The 21,519-nt window shown below is 52.1% G+C and overlaps 1 protein-coding gene across 2 annotated transcripts in view; it reads left to right on the forward strand.

Moving 5' to 3' along the window:
• The window catches only part of Cacna2d2 (calcium voltage-gated channel auxiliary subunit alpha2delta 2), a 128,725-nt gene that overhangs the window by 86,969 nt on the left and 20,237 nt on the right, over positions 1 to 21,519 (forward strand). For both annotated transcript variants that reach the window (XM_021205994.1, XM_021205995.1), the window contains exons 4-6: positions 9,140 to 9,199; positions 17,557 to 17,601; positions 20,784 to 20,925. In XM_021205994.1, coding sequence (XP_021061653.1) covers positions 9,140 to 9,199; positions 17,557 to 17,601; positions 20,784 to 20,925 — 247 coding nt within the window. The remainder of the gene's footprint in view (positions 1 to 9,139; positions 9,200 to 17,556; positions 17,602 to 20,783; positions 20,926 to 21,519) is intronic.

Consider the following 21,519-nt stretch of genomic DNA (forward strand, 5'->3'; position numbering starts at 1 on the left):
AGATAGCCACATTAATGCCTTTCCTCGGGAGCCACCACCCTTCACCTTCAACCCATGCTGTGATCTCTCAGTCACTTCCTTGAGCCACAGTGAGTGTTAGAGACATCTAGTAGACATTGGGAAGTGTTAGGGATGTGCCAGGAGAATGTAGGGGTCCTGGATCAGGGCGTGGAGTGTCTGCTTCCCAGGGATTCCGTGCTCCCCAAGGACTGAACTCCTGAGCTGATGAGGTATGTGTGACACGCACACACTCGGCTTCAGATTCCAACAGACTCGGTGGCTCTCCTTCCTGATTCATCACTGACTCAACAGCAGCAAGTGACCCGATCATGCCTAGAGTGGGGTTGGATCCCAGAGAGACAGGATCAACCATCCTGTCTGCACGGTGCCAGGTACCACTGCGCTTAGACTCAGCCTCTTGCCCTGCCCGCACCTTCCCTTCTGTGTCATCTTGGATCTCTGTTCTGTCTTCAGTGCCACTGTGACTTGGTCTCTGCCATCTTTGTTCCGGAGAAACCCAGAGTGTCCCTTAGGGACCCTCCCCATCTACCTCTGATCCCACTGACCACCATAGAAGCCTGAGGTCACTCAGAACTTTTGACTGAGTTGGGCCATGTCTAGTACAGAGACTACATAAATTCATGAATCAAGTCCCTGCCCAGAGGATAACATCTGGGATAGAATCAAACATGGTATACTGTGATGTGGGCCCAGAAAGATCTGGAGCCTAACCTAGCGAGAATCAGGCTTGCTAAAGGGCATTGGTAAACACCAATTCTAAAAGAAGTACAAAGTGCTGATGGTCCAGGCTCAGGGACCAACAAAACAAGAGTGCGGAACCTAAGTGTGAAGGAGGGTGGTGTTCAAAGTCGTCTCTGGGGGAGTGACAAGGTTAAGACAGCCCTATTAAAAATGTCAACAGAACCAGATGGATCTGTGAATTCAAGGCCAGCCTGGCCTACAAAGTGGGTTCCAGGACAGCCAGGGCTACACAGGAAAACACTCAATTGGGGGAAAAATAGCAACAGGATCTAAATGTGATGACATATCCCCGCCCATAGTCTCAACTCAGGTGGCAGGGGCAGAAAGATCACCTGGTTTCCATGCTGAATTTCAGCTAGCCAGGGCCACATAGCAAGATCTTATCTCAGAGACTACAAATTAATTAATTAATTAATTAATTAGAAATGCAACAGGAAGCAAGTGTGATCAGAGAATTCAGAAAACACTGTTATAGACGTAGGGGTCAACATGGTGGCATAGGCCTGTAGAGATGGCCTCAGGAATGCAGGCCTCCAGCGTGGGGGACAGGTGAGGGGAGATAACATTGTCACCCATAGGCACACACACATACACAGACCTGCATTGTCTGTCTCAAAATGTAGCCTGATGAGAGGGCAACATGCACCAGTGTGCTCCATGGGCAACTCAGATAACGCCATGCTTCCATGATCCCCCTCCCTGACGCTGTCTGTGTGGCTGTGTCTGTGTGGCTGTGTCTGTGTGGTAAAGGCAGAGAGAAGCATGGATGACTATACTATGTCAGAACTCAGAGGAAGCAAATCTGGTGAACTTACTGGACAATCCCCTGCTCACCATGGACCAGTTCACCTGGAGAGATAGATGGGTGTCATGCTGCGGTTGAGGCAGGGCCGGGGGGGACAAAATTGGGGCTTCTTCATTGACACCCTCAAGGGGTTAGGCAGGGCTAGACATCATCTCAGACTGAGCCCCTTCAGTCTTGGAGTGCATGAGATGCAGTCTCAGTGCTGCTTGGTGGAAAGCGCTTATCCACAGTGAGGACCTGAAGTCGGAAGTTGGTACACAAACTCCACCCTAAGGCCGCTTATTGGATGCAGTGGTTTATTTCTTACCAGGCACCCTCTAGGCAGGGTTAGGGGTTAAGGTTAGGGTACCTAGACCTGTGAGACACCACACACAACACACATATATCACATCACACAGCACGTGCACACATGCACGCATGCATGCACACACGCACACACACACGCACACGCACGCACCATCCAAGAGCCCTGTGTGGCTAGCTAGGTCTACACCCAGCCCTCCTAAGGCAGCCCATTGCCAGAGTGGAACTCTTCAGCAGGTCCATTTTCCCCTGGGTCCTGGAGCCTGCTTTGGAAACTCAAGCTGATCCCGACAGTATGTACTAAGTTGCAGACCTCCCTTTCCTCATCCTGTGGATATATTTGGCTGCCGTCCAGTGACACAGCCCACTCTTTCTGTGCAGACCAGAGTTCTCGTTAAAGCTAAAGCAATCAAACCGGTGGAACTGATGGCCACCTGTGGGTACACTTGCCTCCTCCGCTCGCTCGCTCCCTCAGAAGAAGTGTCTTCAAGCTAATAACTTTCCTCTTCTTAGTGTTACATGCACCCTGCCCCCTCTCTCTCCCTCTCCCTCTCCCTGTCCTTCACCCCCCCCCTTTCTCTGAACATACGTGTTACAGGACAATGTGGTATTTTGCATGTGTGTCTTCCCTAGGAACCCAGTCTTTAAGGACCTGGTAATTTTCTGGGGAAATGTGTGTGTTCTGAAAGTCACACCTTGGGGACACCAGATAGAGCCATGGTCTTGCCCCCACCCCTATCTCCACCCCTACCCCAGACCACACTTTATGTCTTTCCTTTTGTTCTGGAAAATTGAAATATAAACTGTCTCTCCCAGATGGTACTGAGAAGTGCGGGAATCAATAGCCAAGCTGGCATGGCCCACAGGGACCTCGGGGGGCCTAGGCAGGAGTAGAGAAGCGGCTTCACACCTGCAGAGAGAGAGAGAGAGAGAGAGAGAGAGAGAGAGAGAGAGACCACCACTCTGATGAGTTTTCTGTGTTACATGTGTTCTGACCTTTTTTATAAGAAAACAAATTCGCTTTACTATTTTATATTATTTTTAGCAACTCATGTCTCGTGTGCGTGGCCAGTGAGGGAAAAGGTTAAGAAACCTGTCGCTGTCAGCCACCGAAAGCCCCTTTCCTGCGGCATGGGCCATCCTGGGGCTGTTTGCCATTTGCCTGTTTTGGTTGCTGGAACTAGGGTGAGGGGTTTAGGGTTTGTTTTCCATTGTTCTGATGGCAATTTTATTTTTATGTTGGAAGCAGAGTTGGGATGGATGAAGGGAGGGACTGATGTGTCCCCATCACAGGACACGTAAGCCATGGATCTGACTGGCCTGCTCTGCCCAAATTGACACACTTTTCCTCATCCCTTGGGATTCTATAAAGTACAAGATTGGGACAAGACCTTCCCTCAGAAGGTCATGGCCAGTGAGCTCCGCGTGCAAAGCACTGAGCTGGTTACGTGCTGCAGTAAGAGGTCTGAGCCAGGAAGGCATCAGTAGTCTATGTACTGGACACTGTCAATTTGTGCATGCCCGCTGTCAGACCACAAGAGGTGCAGAGATAGGTCTACTCCCTGCCTGGGGTGCTTCGATGGACACACCACTGCCTATTCAAGGCAGGTTGGCAGGGAGGAGAAGTGCCAGGCTCCCCAGCTCAGCCTCCACGTCTGCTCCTATTGTCAGCCCTGGGTCTCCAACCCCCTCTGTGCTGAGCTGCGTCTTGCTTCATTATTATGCAGATATTTTAATTATGCAGATATGTTTTTAGACAGTTTTAAATATGTATATTATTTACTCATTAGACCATAACAGCTCTGGAAATTGGAAATCTGTATTTAGTATCTAGCAGTGCACAATATGGATCTAATGTGGGAGCCTCGGGGAAAGAGGCAACAGGAGGGGGGCTGAGCTGGTCGAGGCTACTCAGTGGAGCCGCTGGGCACACCATCATCAGGACAGGACCCAGCGACACCAAGATGAGTTGGTAAACTCTGGACACTTCTTAGGGACCATTTTACTGGTCCTCCTCCTCTTGGGTAAAGGACAAGGGAATCACTTAGGGAACAGCAGGTAAGCCAAGCCAGTCAAACCCATCTGGCCTGATTAGCCCCTGCCCTGAGGGACCTATAGTCCAACCCTCCTGGGCTGTGGCATTAGGTAGACCTGAAGATGCCTCCTGCACTGCTCCCTGACCAGAGGTCTGTCTCTGCCTCAATCCCCTCAGCTACAAAAGAATCCCGTCTCAGGCACCCCGCAATCTTCCATCTGGCCTATAAACTGCATTAGTCTGTGAAGCCTGGCCTAGGTAGGTGCTGGGCATGTCTAATGCTAGCTAGGATGTGACTGTAAACACTCTGACAGCCCTCCTGTGACTTCTCTCTGGGGCTGTCACTCTGCTCTGGACCCCAGAGCTCAAGATTCGGCTCACCACAAGTTCACTCTAAGCCTCTCAGATCCTCTTGGAAGCAGCAGTAGCAATAACTAAGCTAAAACCCCAAACTCTCTAAAACCTTTCCCTCTGGGCTACACAATTGAACAAGTCCTGTTTGATGGGCAGTTGCTTCCAGAGCCTTCGGCCACCAGTTCTGGTTTGAGGGGCTTCCGGGTGAGAGAGGATAGAAGAGGCAAGAAGCGGGGTGCTGTGGGCAGGGTTTTTAGAGGGTGATCCACCTGAGGTCTCTTGCCTCCTCACTATACCCAAGCCCAGCCCAGCCCAGCCCAGCCCAGGATGTAGGGACTCTGACCCTCCAGGCATTGTCCATGGCCTGGGTCCCTTATCTCACATCATCGTCTGTCTCAGTCCCCCTAAGCTAAAGACGTTTAACTTACTGAAATTTGAAGGTACCGGTAGCCCACTGCTCCCCAGGAGAGTATTGTCCCCAGCCCAGCGCACAGCCTGTCCCCTCTTTCTTGCCTTTTCTTGCAAGAATAGCTCCCAGAGCTCAGGGAAATTGATTGTTAAGTGAAACTCTCTGATAATTGCCTCTGAAATGCCTGCTGTTATCGGGATGGACTTGGCTGTGAACAGCCCTCCTCAGAATCCCACTGCGGTTCCCTCCATTGCTGACCACAGTGGGGACACCACAGACCAGGCAAGACACCATCAGCAGCTTCACAGTAGCAGCATGGCCCTAGGGACCCCTTACCCTGCAGGGTGTGGTGAGGAAAAGAGGTCCCCAGAGGCCAACCCACAGGCCTGGGATCACAGCCCTAACTGGCTGCGGTGAAGCTCAAGTCCAGACCTCCATACAGGTTCAGCTATCTCTGGCCTTGACTTAACAAATGTTTGCTATATACCCAGTATATGCTAGGTATATAGTATATAGTATATCCAAGTTACCCTAAATTGGATAGCAACCACATACTGTCACTCACTGAGCTCAGAGATCAAGATGACAGGCACAAGGAAGGTTCCCTGGGTGTCATCTTCTGGCGCCCCGAAGGAGTAGGGATTTGTCACAGGGGAGGGGGTGAGTCAGGCTACAGGAACCTAGTCAGAAGTGCATGGAGGGGGGATAGCAGGGCCCCGGTAACAGGAGGATACGGATCCAAGAGCACACGCCAGAGTCTGGACAAGGAGTCACTCCCAGAGCACTGTCACTCAGGGCCCAGGCTAAGAACAGAGTGTATCTCCCATACACAGCAGACACCCTGGGGACAGGACCAAATTGAGACTCCAGCTTGATCCAGAGTAGCCTGCCTGCCCCTGGCCCATCCCAGGGGCACTAGAGAGGTGGAAGGAAGGTAAGTCTTGGGGGAGGGGGAGGACCCTCGGCTACCCCAAAGCAGGCCTGACTGTTGTGTGCTTTGTAAAGACTGAGGACCAAAGCGGAGGGTGCTAAACTGATAGCCCCCACATACACACAAGGATGTGCCCTACCTGGTAGACGCAACGGGAAGCCCACAGGCTATGCAAGGGCTAAAGGAAACTTTCAGAGAAGGTGGCTAATCAGTCAGAGGAGCAGGCAAGAGGGGAAAGTCTTAAAGTGGACCGGAGCCTGCAAGAAGAACCCTAGTGGACAGGGTACCTATGAGGGCTGCTAAGTTAGAGAAATGGGGCTGAGGAGAGCCTGCTCACCCTCTGTGTGGATCTGTTACTACCTGCAGTTCATAGGAAGACCTGGGGGGCCAGAGAGGTGCAACCCCTGCTTGAGGAAGCCATGTTGAATGCAGGCCAGGGCTTCAGGGGTGGTCCCTCTACCCCTCGCCCCCTCGCTCTCAGGCCTGATGGGACCTTGAGCCCCAGGGGCCTGCCCGCTTCACCCTATCCCACCGCCTGGCCCTTCTTTCCCACACCACTAGACCTGCCTGTTTAGCAGTTTCCACACGTCCAGTGCCTGGGGATGGACTGATTGATCTGTAACACCGAAAAAATAATAATGGCTTGATCGTTACTGAGGATTAAAAGTAATCCTTCTGCTGTGGCTATTGCAACTCCGTTATTCACGAGTCAGCGGGCTGACCCAGGCCTTTGAGCCCAGGGGACTCTGTGAGCTTAAGGAGACCAAGGACTGAACCCTCCCTCCCGGGTGCTCCCTTACCTTGTCTGCTAGGGTTTGAAGCCTGAGGACCCCCGTATTCTTGGGACCCATGAATCCTAGGGACAAAGTCATGTGCTGAGAGTATGAAAGGACAAGTGCATAAGTGTGTACACGCACATACACACACACACACACACACACACACACACACACACACACACACTGGCTGGGGGTAGATTCCTCAGAGCCATGGTTCAGTTTGGGGGCTTCAGCCCTGTTTGTTCTCTATCTTTTCTATACTAAGAGACCTTAGTCTGGTTCCCACATTGCCTTAGACCCAGCAGTTATGAAAAGCAATGGCCTCTACAGAGCCCCCAAGCAGCCTCAAGTCCCACTCTGAGGTACATCTTGGGTCTCAGGGAAAATAAGGGCCCACTAGATAAGAGGAGGGGAGATGCCCTGGTGACTAGGGAGGCTCCTGCTTTGAGGTGTACCTCCAGGGGCTACCTCCCTGGACTTGGTGGATCTTGTAGCCCAAGTATAGAGCTTCACACCTGGTGTAGTGCCCACTTAAAATGCCACAAATACCTTCACAGAAAGGTTCTGCAGCATTATGAATTTGGAGGTCTCATCTATCCTAAGGGTTCAAGCCAAAAGGAGGATCCCAGATTTGGAAGAGAAAAAAAAAAAAAAAAGAGGCGGGAGTCTGGCAAAGTCTCAGAACTCTTTCAGATGAAGAGCTTTGGGGGCTAGTGGTATTTAGATCTACACTCTGAGATAAGGGTCCAGGTCTTGAGTGTGAAGTGGATTCAGAAAGACTGGAATTGTGGGGCAGGACCACCTGAGTAGGGTAGTGGATAGTAGTCATTGGAGCGATGACAGTGTGGAAGGCAGGCGGCAGACGTCTCAAGAGAAGAAAGTTTATACCAAGGCTGAGGAGATGGCTTAGTGGGTAAACACTTGCCACACAAGTGTAAGGAACAGAGTTCGATTCCCAGAACCCACATAAAAGCTGGCAGGTGATAATAGGATCCCTGGACAAGCTGGCTAGCAAGACCCATGACATCAGCAAGCCCTGTGCTCAGCAAGAAGCTCTGCTTTATTAAAGTCACATGCACACACATATATCCCATGTATATACACCTCCGTGCAACAAAAGGAGAGCCTGTTATAGGATACATGGCAACTCGGTAAACTGAAGATCATCCCAGGGAAGTGGGCCTCTGTTAGGTTTTACTAGACCCTCTTCTCTGGGACCTACATGCAGGCCAGATGGACAGGGATGAGATGTCCTGAATACCCAAGACACTGGGTATTCAAGTCAGAAACCTAAAGTCAGGACACGGGATGGTGGGGCCAAAATAAGGAACACTAGGTATAGGGAGCCCTGTGTAGGAGTGGTCTTCGGACCCCACGGGCTAAGCAAGGTGAGTGTGATAGTAGCGGCTGGGCTGGGGCTCCATATTAACCAGGCTCACTGTGCATCCTGAGCAAGTTGCTCACTGTCCCACAGTGTTAGAATGCACGGTGAGCAGTAATGGGTCCACATGTGTCACTGGCCAGAGGAACTGACTTGGCATGCAGTGTCCTCCCCATAAGCTGGACAAGCTGGACTCCAGTTCCTGGTGGTGGCTATGACTGTGTCTTAGTTAGGGTTCTATTGCTCTGAACAGACACCATGACCAATGCAACTCTTATAAGGATAATATTTAATTGGGGCCGGCTTACAGGTTCAGAGGTCTAGTCAGTTATCATCACGGTGGGAACATGGCAGCAATCAGGCAGGCATGGTGCAGGAGGAGCTGAGCGTTCTCCATCTTCACCTGAAGGCTGCTAGCAGAATACTGACTTCCAGGCAACTAGGATGAGGCCCACACTCACAGTGACACACCTACTCCAACAGGGCCACACCTTCAAATAGTGCCATTCCCTGGGCCAAGCATACACAAACCATCACACACTGCAGTTCTCAAGACATCACTGAATTCTGTTCTTCAAGGAGGTTTCATCCTTGGAGCCTCAGCCCTTCCTGAAACACAGAATCCTTGGGAGTTTCAGGTCTAAGCCCAGAGGGTGGCCAGGTCCGAGGGCCTTCACGATAAGCCTTGGTGATGTGCCCAGTACCAGTAGTTCTGAGCCTCAGCTACTCCTGCCCTGGTGATGCTCCCTGGTGATATATTACATTACCCCTCCCCACCATAAGAAGCGGGCTGTCTGGGTCTGTCACATGCCCACATCTCTGAAGAGTCTGGCTCTAAGCTTGCTAGGTAGCATTAGAGGTTAAGAGAGGCTCCTGTGGGTGGAGGCCTGGGAGCCCTGTGGGAAGCCTGGGAGACGACAATGAGTCTGAATGAATGAAACTGGACTGTAGACAAGTCCTGCGGAGCCTGGGAAAAGCACAATTGCATGACGAGACACTCAATAACTTGTAGGTTTCATATGTCCTGGGAGAGGGGACAGTAGCTTACAGCAGAGGGTAGAGGGTGGCCCTGGAGCTTGGGCAGGAGGGATGTCACAGCCACTCCTGGAGGGGCTGCAGGGTCAATACTGAGGGTCCTGTGGAGGAGCCTCTTAGACCGTCAATCAGGCAGGCCTCCGGTCTCCCGTGGGGACCCAGAAGAGGTGTCCCTCCCACAAGCTGAGAATTATCTAGGATTTTTGAGGCTCTGATGACATGAGGAAGAGGGAGGTCCTGAGTTGGACTGGCCCTGGGGAGGACGGGGCATGGAGAAGGATTTGGGGTGGACATGGGGCAGGCAGCCTGCCTCAGCCTCTGACTTCCGTGTGCTCTGTCCCTCAGAGACTGGCTGACGCTGCAGAGAATTTCCAGAAAGCCCACCGCTGGCAGGACAACATCAAGGTAAGGGCCAGAACCTATGTCGGACTACCAAGATGGCTCAATGAATAAAGGTGCTTGCCTCTAGCCTAGTGGCACAAGACCCAGGACGCACTTGGTAGGAGGAGAGGACCCACTCCCACGTGTGGCCCTTTGACCTCCATACATGCACTGTGGCATGTGTGCATACAGACACACACAATAAACAAACAAACAAACAAATGTAATTCAACAAAACAAAACAAAAAAAAAAAAAGCAGTGCATCCCACCCTCCAAGCACCCAAGGCGTGACACCTTAGCTAGGATGGCATGCAGAGGAAGCAGTGTGCATTGCACAGTCACTCTGGAGAGGCAATGATGGAGTACAGAATCCTTTGTCCAACCCTCAATAAAAACCCCAGCTCCCTCAGTGTTGGAGAATGCAATGTAGATATAAGCCCAGAGTAGTGGCTTGGGGTTGGCTCTTGAGTAGAAAAGCTTTGCTAAAATGGCCATTCCCCAAGAAGATAGCATGAGACTTAGAGAGTCCCAGGGTCATAGGTGCCTCTTTGCACCAGGACTCGTCTGAGATGTCGATGTCCTGATCTAAAAGAGGCCCTGGGACAGAGCATTGTCTGTGTCCTCCCTGATTGTGAACAGCGGTCTGTCTTCCTAGCATGTCCTCTAGCTGGGCCTCAGGGACTGGCTTGCCAAAGTCACAAAGCCTTTCCTTTCGCAATGAAAACCCAGAAGGCTCAAACACTTTGGAGCCAAGTGCAAGGCACAAGGTGTAGGGCCCAGAGGATCAAGCAAAAAAGATCAGCCATACCAGCCAATTCCTGAAACCAGGAGCCATGATGCCCTCAGTGACCACACCAATGAACGGGCTCCATGGGTCTGGGCGGTGGTTCCCAGTAGTCCCCTTGCTAGAGGAGAGGCTGAGGCAGGCACCATGAGCTGCCCCCAGGATCTGGTGACAATATACAGGACGGAGGTGAGACATACCTTGCTCCTTCTGGCTCTGAGCCAAGCTGGTCTAGATCCATGTGCCTCAGAAAGCCGGCGAAGATTTTAGCTCTTCTTGCTGAGGTCACCTATTTGCCTATTGGCAATGGCGATTTCCAGCTGCTATCAGTTCCCAAGCATTCCTGTCCGTGACCCAGCCCCCTAATCCTGCTCCTCCTGCTCTGCCTCCCCAGGCTGCCCTCCCCTGTCTTTGCCTTGCCTTCAGAGTAGCTTCTTTCACCACTGGTTAGGTGCGAGGCCCTCACGAAGTGCATGGAGTTGGGAAGAACAGCTAATTTATTTCTCCTTCCTTCTCCATTTCACTCATTCATAGAAACCAGCATGTTGAGCATGCTGGACAAACACTCTACAAATGAACTGTACCCCTAACCCAAGATGATATTTTCAATGAAGAAATAAAAGTGACTCCGGCCCCCTAAACTAACTGGACTCCCTAGGACCAGGAGAAACGCTTTTCTTTCCCCACTCCATCATAGTCCTGTCCCTCCTCAGCCATGGTTGTGGAAGCCTGTAGTGACAGCTCTCAGGAAATGGAAGCAACAGGATAATGAGCCAGCCTCAGCTACATAGCAAGTTCAGGGCCAACCAGGGCTACACAAGACCCTTGCCTCAAAAATGGGGATGGGCAGGTAGAGAGATGCCTCAGTGGGTAAAGGCACTTGCAAGTTCTGTGATGTCAAGACCCCACATTGGAGTAGAAAGGGAGAGCTGACTCCACATGGTTGTCCTCTGGCCTCTACACCTGCCTCACAGTACTACACACACACACAAACACAGAAACACACATGCATACACAAATACAAACGCGTACACAAACACAGAAACACACACATGTAAACACAAATACATACACATAAACACACATGCACACATGCGCACGCTCTCTGATAGAGCTCTGGCTATTCTTCCAGAGGATCCAGGTTCATTTCTCAGAACATGACATCTAACAACTGTCTCTAACTCCGGTTCTAGAGGATCCAATGCCTTCTTCTGGCCTCTATGGGCATCAGCCATGCATGTGGTACACAGACATACATGCAGGCCAAATACTCATACATTTGAAAGTAAAAAGTAAAAAGAGATGGGGCTAGAGAGATGGCTCAGTGGTTAAAAGCACTGGCTGCTCTTCCAGAGGTCCTGAGTTCAATTCCCAGAAACCACATGGTGGCTCACGACCATCTGTAATGAGATCTGGTGCCCTCTTCTGGCCTGCAGGCATACACGCAGGCAGAATGCTATATACATAATTAATTAATTAGTTAATTAATTAATTAAATCTTTTTTAAAACAAGAGAAAGAAAGAAGATCCCATTTGGGAGTGGTGCACACCTTTAATCCCAGCACTTGGGAAGCAGAAGCAGGCGGATCTCTGAGTTCAAGACCAGCCTGGTCTACAGAGCAAGTTCCAAGACAGCCAGTGCTACACAGAGAAAACCTGTTTCAAAAAACAGAAACAAAGACAAAAAAGAGGGAGAAAGAAAGGTAGATAAGTAGGTAGATATATAAACAGACAGGCAGACAGATAGATAGATAGATAGATAGATAGATAGATAGATAGATAGATAGATAGACAGACAGACAGACAAGTTGATAGATAGGTAGACAAGGGCTCTTCCTCAGGCCATGCTGCCACACTCAGACAACCCCACCTCACAGCTCCCCTGCCTCACCTGGCTACACTCAGGCCACCCATCTGCCCACTCCTGCATCCTTTCATGGCCTGGTTTCTCAGCTCCTCCTCTCGTGCTCCACCACCTGAGGGCCTCTCCGGGGGCTCCTTCCTGTCCCTGGGCCTCCGTTTCTCCCGACCTCTGCCTGAAGGAATCCACAGGCCTGGATTCCTTCATACTCCTAGAACGCTGGCCTTCAGCTATGATCTCTTCTTTGCTCTGTCCTCTGGGTGTCAGGAACCCTCAACTTCCCCACAGTTTCCTCATTTTTCTCTCTTCATCAGCTTGTTTTCTCCCATGAGCAGGCCTGTGGGGCAGGGCAGGAGTTGAGAAATAAACACAGGTCCCGCCCTCCCTTTGGTTTTCATTCCCTCCCAGTCCAAGCCCCAGAGAGGGCGACAAAGGGGCCACCACAGCACAAAACCTGTTCCTCCTCCAGGTTCTTAACAAACAAACAAACAAACAAACAAACAAACAAACCTGTATTTCCCAGTTCTGTCCTGCCTGACCCCTGGTCCATGGATCTCAACAGTGCCATTTATTCTGGGCCACAGTGGGCATTGGGGATCCCTGAGAGTGCTGGAGCTTAGGGGGACCCAAGGGCACTGAGAGATGCTGCTCAAGGACCCGCTTCTATATCACTGGATCACAGTTTTACAGGACACGAGCAGGGGCTCCTTTTCCCCATTGGCCAGCTGATGTTGGTGCTACCTATCAGTTTAGTAAGGCCTCTGAGGGGTGCTCACCAGGCCACATGGGTGCTAAGCAAGTGATTTATGGAACATCTCTGTCCGTGCCTGCCTTGCTTGTAACTGCCCTGGGCTGAAGCAGAAATGGGCTCTGGCTAACCACCCTCCTGTTTAACCTGAGCTGCTACAGATGTGGTTGTGGCCTCAGGCTGCACTGGCTGCAGAGAGCAGGGCTTCGTTTGACCAATGCTCTCTTCCCTGTGCTGATCAGCCCATCAGTGTGCATGCCTAAGATCCCCAGGTGTAGGGCCTGTGGTCACCTGTTTCTTCCAGACTGCAAGGTCATTGCTGTTCCCAGGAAGATCTGCTGCTGCTGCTGCTGCTGCTGCGACTGCCAGGCTGAAAGGCATTAGTGCTAATGGTGGCCCATTAGCCCACCTGCCAGCCAGCACTGCTAGGGAGAGCTGGCAGGGGCTGTTCATGACAGGCCATGCAGCAGCCGTGGCTGGGAAAAGGATGTGGTTTGTCCCTTGCAAGCATAAAACCCACCCTGAAATCCAATGACCTTGAGAAGGTGAATAAGGAGTCACATTCATCCTCCATGCTCAGGAGAGACAACTGACCCATGTCGCAATCCCAGCCTCAAGCTCGGGTCCTTCCCAAAGCCCAGCCTTCTCCTGGGAACATTCTCATCCCCCAATTCGTAAGGCAAAGCCCAGGATTCCCCTTTCCAGCCACATCCTCAGGGCTATTCGCCCCACTGCTCACAGCACCTCCTTCTGGACCTCTATATCATAGACATACCCAGTGTCCCATTTGTCTCACTCATGACTCCTTCAGAGCAGGGGCAGCCAAACCTGTGTCAGTGCCATCTATCACCTGACCTTGTGCCCAGTCCTGTGCTCTGGTGGCAAAGTGACCAGGAATGGTCTTCTTACTTCTGAATGGGGGACATGTTATCCAGTAGTTGTGGGCACAGAGTGCTGGGCTCGTGGAACTAGACAGGAATTCACCGCATGGTTAGTAAGGTGTGTATCACCCAGTATGGACAGTACAGAGCAGGGAACAGAAAATTGTGGTATACTTGTATATACACATGGACATCCCTATGACACCAGCCAGGGACCTAGGGAATCCTTGAGTCCACCGGATCAGAGCTGCGATACCACCAAGGGGCCAATAAATGCTGGGGGCGGGGATAAAATACTCTCTAATTCTAGACCATGACCATACTCATTTGATCCTGACACGGTCAGGGACCCAGTAGCCACAGCCTAGAGCTGGGAATACTAGAGAGACCACGGCCTGATTTATAGGCAGCACCTCCCGTGGCTCTGCACAGACGGGCAGCAGGTGGTCTGGTACCCATAACACTTAACAGTAGATGAAGATGGGCCACCTGCTGGACGATGCCCGGTGCCAACATCACACTGAGCCAACATTGTTTGCCACCTAAGCTGCCTGCCACCAGGGAGGATCTGGGCCAGGGCATGAGTTGGGAAGAAAGGGAAGAAAAGACAGCCCCTCGACCCCAACCTACAGTAGGAGGTCTTGGAGTCTGGTGGCAGTAGTGCCCCCCCCCCCGTCTGATGGGGAAGGTAACCCTAGCTACAGAATTTAGAAGGAGACCTGAGAAGCCAGGACTAAGGCCTGAAGAGCCAGCTGGACAAGACAGGTGCCCCCCCCCCCGGCCTGAGGGTCCAACCCAGTCATAGGGCTTACCACCTGTCTCTGTCAAGCCAGCAACAGCCGGCTCTCAGGAAAAAAAAAAAAAATCCTTTTTGGTCAAGCTGAGCTGGCAGTGAGTCCTGGCAGGAATGCCACACGACCTCACTGGGGTGGCTGGGTGCCTGCCTGGGCTCCGCACAGGGGGCTGGTGGGCAGGTGACAGTCATGTCTGGACAGCCTTGGCAGCTGCCTTGCAAGACGCCAAATCTAGCCGACAGCCCTCCATCCCACGCATCCCGGGCTCTTCCTCACCCTCCTGCTCCACAGCTTCAAACAGGCTTCATGCCCTCTCAGGCTCGGCTCCTACTAAGGAGCAAATGTGTCATGCACTCCCATGCATACACACTGAGTCCTGCCCTCACCAGCCGCTTATGTATACAGGTTCCTGGTGGGGGTCGTGTGTGGGAGTTAGGGGGGGCCATTTACCCACCTTTTGCCAAGCTTAAGCAAAAATAAACCCTGAAAGGAGGGAACAGATAAAGCCATCAGGACATGCTTTCAACACTGATGTCAACTATGTCACATCATCCAAGGGTCCTTTCCACACCCAGCCCCTCGTGTGGGCTATGGGGCTGGCCTCCAGCTCTGATGTCCTCTGTCCTCTTTCTGATTCCAAATTGTATGGTGGGTGACGGACCCCTGGATGCAAAGCTCACTGAGGCTGCGTGATCATCTTACCTTGCCTTATCAAGAATGTAGGGGTGGGTTCTGAAAATCGTCATGGGCCTACTGGGGCAAATCTATCTGGATGGTGCCTTCGGTTTGTGTTTTCGTTTTTATTTTGCTTGTCTTGAGACAGGGTCTCACTATGTAGCTCTGCTTATCTTGGAACTTACTAAGTAGACCAGGATGGCCTCAGATTCACAGAGAGCCACCTGCCTCTGACTCCCAAGTGCAGGGACTAAAGGGCCACCACACCCAGCTTACTCAGACTGTATTTACTCGCTGATAGGCGCTTATCAAAACTTGAATCACAGACCCTTCTTCAGGAGCCCCGTGCTCACTCAGTAGATAGTCTACCTCCTTGTAGACTATCAGGGCATGAGTCACAAAAGCCAACATTCTGGTGCAGCTCAGGTAAAAGCAGATGCAAGCCTTCCTTCCCAGAGACCTGCTCCCACACACTGGGATGGCTTGACCCGCCACTCTCAGCTCCACATCACATCACAAATAGAAATCACATCTGTGTGTACTGTGTGTTTTCACACGTGACCTTGGCAAGGGGCAGGAAGACTGCAGATACCTTGGGCCCCACCCATGGTCTACAGGAACCTGACAATCCTGCATGCTATTTCCCTTTATCTCTTATGCCAACAACATTATATCTTCCGCCGAGACTGTAAAACAGCAGAAAAAAATAAACAGAATCCCAGGAACTGCTGAAGAGACGGCCCAAGTGAGCGTCAAGACACCCTAAGGATGACTAGGGTACAGATGGACCCCCTCTCACAGCCTGACAATGGCCAGCCCCCACCCACGCCCTTTCCCGTCCTTGCAGGAGCTTTGCCTCAAAAGTTGGCAACTGAAGCCCCAGGTCGTAATCTGCAGTCCTCCCACTGCGCCCGCCTGTTTTCATTACGGCGGGAAAGAGCATCGGAGCCGTGTTTATAACCCCCTTTTAGATAACAAATCACATTTTCTTTTCGCCTGCGAGTGTGTTGAATTGATATTTTTTTCCCCCTCAGTTTAATGGGTTTGTGTGTTCAGGAATGATCTTCATCAACCGAAACTCCTTATTGTGTTTGATGTAATGTCAGCTTTCATTACGTGCTTCTGTGTGAGCCAGGCATAGGGAAAGGCTGAGCCCCCTGGAGCCTGGGCTCTGCCCCAGCTCCCTACCCGGGCCTGTCGTCCTAGATGGGTGGCTGGGTGGGTGGCAAGTCTGGATGAGGCTGGAGATGAGTTGGAAGGTCAGGTCAAATCCTAGGTATAAAACCTTCTTCTATGTCCCTGCCCTCGTGTCTCTGTATATTTGAGTTGCCAGAAGTACCACACATATTAGACACCTCTTGAGATGTCAGCATTGTGCCAGGCATTCAGTCGATAATCCAGAATGCTTGACTTAAGTCTCTATGTCCAGCCAATCGCTTGTCCGGAACCCCTGAAGAAGACAGCCTGAGACTATCACCTTAAACATTCTCAAATACTGACCAACTAAAACCATTGGCCACAGACCTAGCATCTGGCCAAACCCTCCCCTGGAGGCATAGGGAGACTCAGAGAGGAAGTGGTACAACCCTAAGGTCCCACAGTATGCTCTAGCTAGGCCTGGTAGGGCAGTGTAGCCTATGTGGCTTCCACCCCTCATGGAGTGAGTGTTGGCTCTCCCTGTGCAGGCTGCTTTGTAGGCAGGCCCTGATCAGGCCACAAAGAAAAGCCCCGGCTGTGTAAGGAACCCCTGGGGCAACACCACCGAAGGAGCTTGTAGTATAAAAACCGGCTGAGGAGCACCCAGGGAGTGACTTGGACAGTGGCCCTGGCCCTAGAGCCCACCAGGGCAAAGTGGGACGGCCCCTTCTGGGCGAGTGGCACTTGCTGACACGAGGCTCACCTTCTGGCGGCCTCTATCAGCTGCACTCGGTTCTGATTAAAGATCATTAAACATGAAATTAGCCCGTTTGTGTTACGGGTCCCCGGGGCGACGGGTGATTATGACGTGCAGATGGCCAAGAACCCAGGCGGCAGGCTGGCAGGCCTGGGCCAGGATGGGCAGGCAGGCACATGCGAGTGAGGGCCACAGGCAGGCATACGGGCCCAGCTTTGTTTATTCCTGCTCCTGTTGTGTAAACCCCTTTGCATTTCACAACAAATCACAGATAATTAATAAGTACATGCTCGTAATGAGCAGGCTTTTTAATAGAAGAAATTGGAAGATGCAGTGTGAAGTCATTATTTCGCTGTCGCCCAGGCTCTGTTCTGATTTCCTATCTTCCTCACTCCCTGGTCCTGCCTCAGCCAGCCCCCTCAGCAGCCACACTGGCTCTGACCCTGCCCTCAATGGGCCCGCAGGACAAGGCCCTGGTACTCTATGTCAGGGGATCATGGAATGCAACATCCTTCCAGAGAGTGGGGAGGACCTAAGGCTAGGCCTTGGGGCGGCGGGGGCAGGGTACCAGCTGTACTGACTCACCCCACTTTTCCCTGGGGGTGGCTTTGGGTAGAGGAAGGGACTAAATCAGTCTTAGAGGAAGCCAAAGGGCTGTTTTAGGGCTTGGTGGACCTGAGGGTCCACACTACATCTTGGGAGCCCCTGAGCTATGAGCACTAAAGCTTCTCTCTCATCACCAGGAGGAAGACATCATGTATTACGATGCCAAGGCTGATGCCGAGCTGGTAAGTGTCTCCACTTTTGCCATAGACGACGGGGAGCAGCCAGAGCCACGCCGTCCTTCTGGGCCTCAACGGTCTCAGCTGTAAAGTGGGTGTTAGGGATCCATGCTTGCCTTTCTGAACTCAACCACATTCTGTGTCGTGCTTGGTCAGCCTCTCCTTGTCCACAACTCCCTAGAGATCCTTGACCCTCCAGGGCCATGTCTTCATCACCATTATAGGCTAAGCTCCCCTGCACCATGTGGAACAAGCTGTGTCTCCCTCTCTGGGCAGGGTGGTAAAGTGTTGGATATCAGGGTGGTTCAGTCCCAGTGTGAGGGGCTCTCTGGGCACCATGGGAGTAGAGGGGAGAGAGAAATAGACCCCAGGGCCTCCTGGGGGTAGGTACATGGGAGTGAGACATGGTGACATCTAAGCCCCACCCTAGGACAGTAGAGGCTCCCTTCCTTGTGATTTGGGGAACTTTGCATCAAGCTATGTAGAGGATCCATGGCCTGGCCTCACTATCATTTCTTGGCCCCACATCTCTTGGTGGCTTCAGACACAGAGGCTGCCCAGTTCCTGCATCTGTTTTCAGATGGGGCTCAGCTCAACCATGATCCTCTCCCAGAAGCGGCAACACTGAACCTAAACCATTTTATTTCCATATCCCATGACCTCAGGTCTGCTTGGGTTAGCTTGGTGGGTGAGGTCCCCATCATGAGAGGGCTCAGCAAGAATGACTACGGGGTGACAAAGAGCCGCAGAGGACACCAACAGTGTCCCTGGGTTCGAGCACTTGGGAGTAGCTAGTGTTCTGTGAACTTACCAGTGTCTGACTCCAAAGCACAAGAGTTGAACCTGACTGTAAACAGCGGTGGAGCAGTGGTATAGTGTGGAGTATTGATCTGTGTTTGCCCATACAGAAAACCCAAGGTCCAGCATTTCCTTTTCTGGCCTGGAGGCCTGGAGGTTTTCCTGGCCTAAACAGAGGTAGCCTGTGACACCAAGAGGTTGGCAGGCTGGAAGGGATACCTGTGCGGGAGGCCATCATGCTAGTTTAGCCTAGGAAGCCTCAGGGAAGGCGGGGGGGGGGGGGGCTAAGAAGGAGGGAGTGGGCTCAAGCAGGTGCATTTCCCCTTGGCTGAGCTCCGTGGCTCCCTGAGAAGTTGCTAAAATTAAAGCTGGAATCTGAAATTCAAATGAAGAGCGAACCTTTAATTAGACCCTGAATCTAATTCCTTACCCCCCTCGGCAGCGGGCTGTAATTTTAGCAATCAGTACATTAAATATAAACCAGGAGACTACAGTTGCCCACCGCACTGAACTCCTGGGTTCCACTAGCACTGAGAGCCCCCCTGGACAGCCTTGCACCCAAATCCTGACCAGGACACTGCTCCCTGCCTCCAGCAGCCCCCAACTCTATCCAGGACCCCAGCCCTGGCTCCAAACGCCTCCCTCTCTGCCTCCCAGCCCTGCAGGGGGATTGAACTACCCAGTAGGGAAGCACTGCTCTAGTCAGGCCTGGGCTAGGGTCAGTGAGCCCAGAAGCTCCAAGCCTGATATAAATAACAGCGCGCACGCACACACACACATACACACACACACACACACACACACACACACGTCCCCTGCTTAGTGTGTTGTGTTGTTTTGTTTGGTTTGGTTTTAATCTTTGCCAGAGGTACAGTTAGAGATCTTTCTAGACCATTTACTTTTAAATTGCCAGCCAGAAGGTGGGGGTTGGGGGGAAGAGAAGGAGAAAGTTCGAGGGCTGAAGGCTTATCAGAATGGAATCCAAATGTCACATTAGTTGGGAAAGTTGGGAGATTAAATTTTTCAGTGCCCTTCATCTGCCGCTGACATTTGGGGGGGCTTTCTTCTCCCACGCCTCTCCCTCTGAGTGGAGCATACATGGCTTACACCTCCCAGACCGCTGGCTCCCTACTCCAGCCCATATGCTCAGCAGCTGCCCACCCTGGCTTTACCCAGCACCTAAGGACATTCCAGGGGCTTCCCAAAGCAGGCAGGAGGTGGGCGTGCCCGGGGAAGGGCGGCAGGAAGGACAATAGACAGCTTGAATGTTGATGTCCAAAACCATCCTGGAAGATGGGTAGAGGACAGACTCGGGTCACTTCAGAGGTGTGTCCTAGGATGGGGCCTGGTGGAAATGACCTGGGCAGTAACCAGGAGGTTGAAATGCATTAGGAGGGAGAAGTCTGGGCTTCAGGGAGCCGAGGAGGAGCAACCCTGGAGACCCATTGGGAAGAGGGTGAATGGAGCCTGCACTGTGCTTACTCAAAAGGGTCTTGGGTGGGGAAACAGGGTGTGGGAGTGTGTGGAGCATTCCACATGTCTCCCTTGCCTCCCTGTCTGGCTTTTTCTTCTTCCCCTGTACTTTCTCCAGCATCTTCCTGCCTTGCTTGCACACCTGCACTGGAGCCTGTTCCCCCATGGGTGGCAGCATCATCTCTGTAGCCACGGTGCCACTCCTGCCAGCCTGTGGTAGTAGGCGGCTGGGGGTTGGGGGGCTGCACAGCGCATGCCCAGCCTGCCTGGCCGAGAGATACCGTAATTGGCACCTGTCAGACAGCTGCAGCTTGTTTTAGAAAATCAACGGGGGCCTTTATAGTCCTGCTGCTAGCAGGCATGGTAGACCCTCCCTCTGTAGGTCACTAGGTCTCTGTACTAGCCCCCACTCATCTCTAGAGCTACCCTGCTATGAGAGATGGTTCCCCAAATGGGGCTAGGACTGTCTGGTCCTAAAGGAGCCTGTATGGGGGGAAGGGTGGGACTCAGCGGGGAGTATGGGGGTGCAAAGCTGCCTGCCGAGGCTTCGCTGTAATTGCACAAGGCGTGTCCTTGGAAGCAGAAGTCTGCAACCCACTCCTGTTTGCCTCCTTCACTGACAGTAGCCTTTCAAGGATGTAGAGAAAGGGTCATTTTGGTTTTGGTTTTAGCTGGGATTTGGCAAATGGATGGGCAAGGGCAGGAAAATTCACCCAGGGGAGCCTTCTGGGTGACGGGTCCATATGCTATACCCATGTTCTCCCGTGTCTCTCCATCTGTCTCTTGTCGCTGAAATACCCTCTGCCCTTAAGTTGACCATGTCTCCTGGACTCTGGCCCTCGCTGTCCTCTCCGGCAAGCCTAATCAACCCACTTGCCATTTTCCAGCCCTGACACGGGTGGGGGTGCTTTCTGCAGGATGACCCTGAGAGTGAAGATATGGAGAGGGGATCCAAGACCAGCGCCTTAAGGCTGGACTTCATCGAGGACCCAAACTTCAAGAACAAAGTCAACTATTCATACACGGCTGTGCAGATCCCCACAGACATCTACAAAGGCTGTAAGTGTAAGGGGGGCTGAAAGAACCCTTCCCACCCACGTGGGGCAAGGCCCACTCCCCGAGCATTCCAGGTCCCTGAGATAGAAAGCTAGTGCCACCTACCTCTGGCCCGTCCCCTGCACCCAAGGTCATACATGGTCATTTCTCTGACCTACCCACATGAAGGCCTTCACACTCGGCAGAACCTGAAACACAGCCTCTTTGCTGGTATGGTCTAAGCCTGTGTGTACACATATCCCACATATACATGCACACATACATACCTTGCTCTCACTGCTGGGCTGAATGCCCCCAGAACAGCCCCTTGCCACCCCTGCCCGTCTCTGACTCTATTAGAAGGGGCTGGAAAATGCCAGCATAAAGTGGACACAGATTAAGGGCAGCAAGGAAGCTGCCGTAGACAACAGTCACAGGCCTGACTAATCCACTCCTCTCTATGGCCCAGAGCTGAAAGGATGGGAAATGGTTTCCATCCTATAATAGCCTATATTATCCTATAATAGCCATCGTATAAAAGAGTGTGGTGCTGGGCATGGTGGCGCATGCCTTTAATCCCAGCACTCGGGAGGCAGAGGCAGGCAGATTTCTGAGTTC

Source organism: Mus pahari, chromosome 10, assembly GCF_900095145.1.
Source record: "Mus pahari chromosome 10, PAHARI_EIJ_v1.1, whole genome shotgun sequence".
NCBI lineage: Eukaryota > Metazoa > Chordata > Mammalia > Rodentia > Muridae > Mus > Mus pahari.